We start from the raw sequence: 2,500 nt of genomic DNA, 5'->3' as shown, positions 1-2,500 counted from the left end.
AATATTGTATAATATATGGAACCATTATCAGTTATCTAAACCATCACCAAAAATATCAAAGAAAAAAAAGGAAAGAAAAAATAATAATATCCCAAAATATCAAAAGTAAATATAATCCAAAGACATGTAACATTCCACATGAAATGCAAGACCTTTCACACCACATTCCATCCATGCATCCAGTATACCAAACACCACTATAAGAAACACTGTAGGGAAAGCCTTTTCCCCTTTTCCCTTTCCTACTTGGACGAACACTTGAAGACCAGCGAGCCACACCAGACCTTTCCAATGCTGTACTTATCCGACTCCTGCTTAAGGTATATTCATGCAGATCGTTTATACGTCCACCACCAGCAAATGCAAGCCATATGTTTAAAACAGTTATGTTTATTATTAGAAACAATATTTCAAATACGTAAAATTAATTAGATAAACCTTCACCATAACTAATTCTTGTTTAATGTCTCATACATGGTTATGTGTTTCCCACCCATTTTTCAATCAAAAGGAATTAGTGTAAAATCAAAATGTATAAAATCAAATACAATACTCTACTTATTCTCAGTATTCTAACTACAACATATGTTTTACAATACAGGGAAATATAGTAGTCTGCTTATTTACTTACTTTTTTTCTGCTGAATAACTATGAAGAAATTTAGAATTGCTCAAGCTGAAAATGATCTTACTTTTAATTCTACAGTATTTAACTGATATTTCCCTATTTCTAGTTAACATAAACTTTTGAACTGTATACAATTGAAATTGAAAAAAAAACAACTTATAACTGCACTGATAAAATATTTTGCTCTTATTTACAAGATCTTTTTAATACCATTACAAGTTTAATCCTAGACTTCTGATAATGCAACTCATTCTTTTGTCAGAGAACTAACAATGGAGGGGCTTTTAACTGGTCGCCTGGGAGCAAGTGTGGTGGTAGCCTTGACAGTGGTTGCCTTTGCTGTAGTGGTCATGGTGATCTTGAAGCGGTTAAACAAACCAAATCTGCAATTTGGCTTATCTCTGTTCCTCTCTCCTGGAGCCTGGATTTCTCTGGTTCTTTCTGTACTAGGACTACTATCATTCTCACTGTCGGAACTACTAGGAATAATGGTAGATGTGGAGGGGGAAGTTATAGGTAAGGGAGGGGCAGGAGGAAGAGAACTATCATCAGCCTCAATGAGGTCATTTTCAACTACAGCCACACTAGGTGCATCAACCACACTGATGACAACATCACCAGCATTCTCTGCAGGATCTGTATCTACAGCTGGGCTTACAGGAGCTGGGCTTGAGGTAGTGGTTGTGGGTGGGGTTGTAGTGGTAGTTGTGGAAGGAGAAGTGTTTGCTGTTGTGGGTGTGCCAGAGTCCTGAGGAACTAAGCTGATGGTCACTTTCTCTGTTGCAACCCCAGCCCAGAAAGTGTTGTATGACTTCACAAAGGATCCCCTGGAAATAAACACAAGCATTAGCATAAAGGTTTCTCGTGCATCACTAGGCAATATCCTTATAGAAAAACTGATTTATGAGTAAACTCCAATCTGTTCTTTCAAATGTTAACATCAAAACTTGATCTTCAGCAGGCACAAATCACAACAGAAACTTCAAGCTGATTCACCAGAGTGCCAACTGATATATAAAAAGTGTAACTAAAAATTGACTGACTAAAGCAATACTGCTGTATAAATCATTTATAAATATATATGGATTCATAAATAGTTTGCCCTTCCACTGTTAATTACCCCTATGAAACAATAACACATACTGTGCATATGGAGTATACTGCCAGAAAAAAGAACATTCCAAGCACTAGGCAATATTTGACATCTGCTAGACAGACAGACATTTCTCATGCTTAATAAAGAGAAAAGCAGGTTGTATTGTAGACATAGATGAATGAACAATGTTTTAAAGGTAGAACCATCTGCCACACTTTACAAGACATGTGAGCAATGGAAAGTCATTGTCAGACATAGAAAGATCGAAGTGGCTATATAACAGAGACACTAATTGTAAATAATGGATATAAATTACATTCTTTCATTGCTCTCGACTTCAGACTTTCAATTGCATCTACACGAGAATTACAACATTTAGTAAAAGTTGGGATGGGGGTGGGGGATGTACCTCCTACTAATAAGATATTTATTTCATAATATAAATATTCATTACAGTGATAAAGAAAGTTTGCCAAAAGATAGACTATCCAAAACTAGTGGTGCCAAGGAGTCCCTTTAAAAGGAATGTTCTCTCATATCCATCACTCCCAAAAAGTAAATGCAGAAAACCATAATACCCGGGACCTTGCCTGAACTACTGTCAGCTGCTCATCTTCAAGGTCATTCTGAACTCCAACTACAAGAAGAACGGAGTGGGTGGAGGAGGACCCACTCCACAATCTACTTCCATCAAGCAAATTAACCAGAAACAAAGCAGTAGTGTAGTGCATCAAAAAAACATTACTGCATATATTTTTTTTTTCAAAATAATGACA

The 2,500-nt window shown here is 36.4% G+C and overlaps 1 protein-coding gene across 4 annotated transcripts in view; it reads right to left on the bottom strand.

Moving 5' to 3' along the window:
• The window catches only part of LOC125047626 (mucin-2-like), a 15,820-nt gene that overhangs the window by 4,948 nt on the left and 8,372 nt on the right, over positions 1-2,500 (bottom strand). For 3 of the 4 annotated variants that reach the window (XM_047645931.1, XM_047645929.1, XM_047645930.1), the window contains one exon: positions 1-1,455. This exon is cut by the window's left edge and continues 707 nt beyond it. In XM_047645931.1, the coding sequence (XP_047501887.1) occupies positions 876-1,455 (580 nt within the window). In that variant the 3' untranslated portion in view covers positions 1-875. The remainder of the gene's footprint in view (positions 1,456-2,500) is intronic. The other variant, XM_047645932.1, reaches the window with a different exon arrangement.

This window comes from Penaeus chinensis, chromosome 41 (assembly GCF_019202785.1).
Source record: "Penaeus chinensis breed Huanghai No. 1 chromosome 41, ASM1920278v2, whole genome shotgun sequence".
In the NCBI taxonomy this organism is placed as follows: Eukaryota; Metazoa; Arthropoda; class Malacostraca; order Decapoda; family Penaeidae; genus Penaeus; species Penaeus chinensis.
This window is presented reverse-complemented; position numbering and strand designations above follow the sequence as displayed.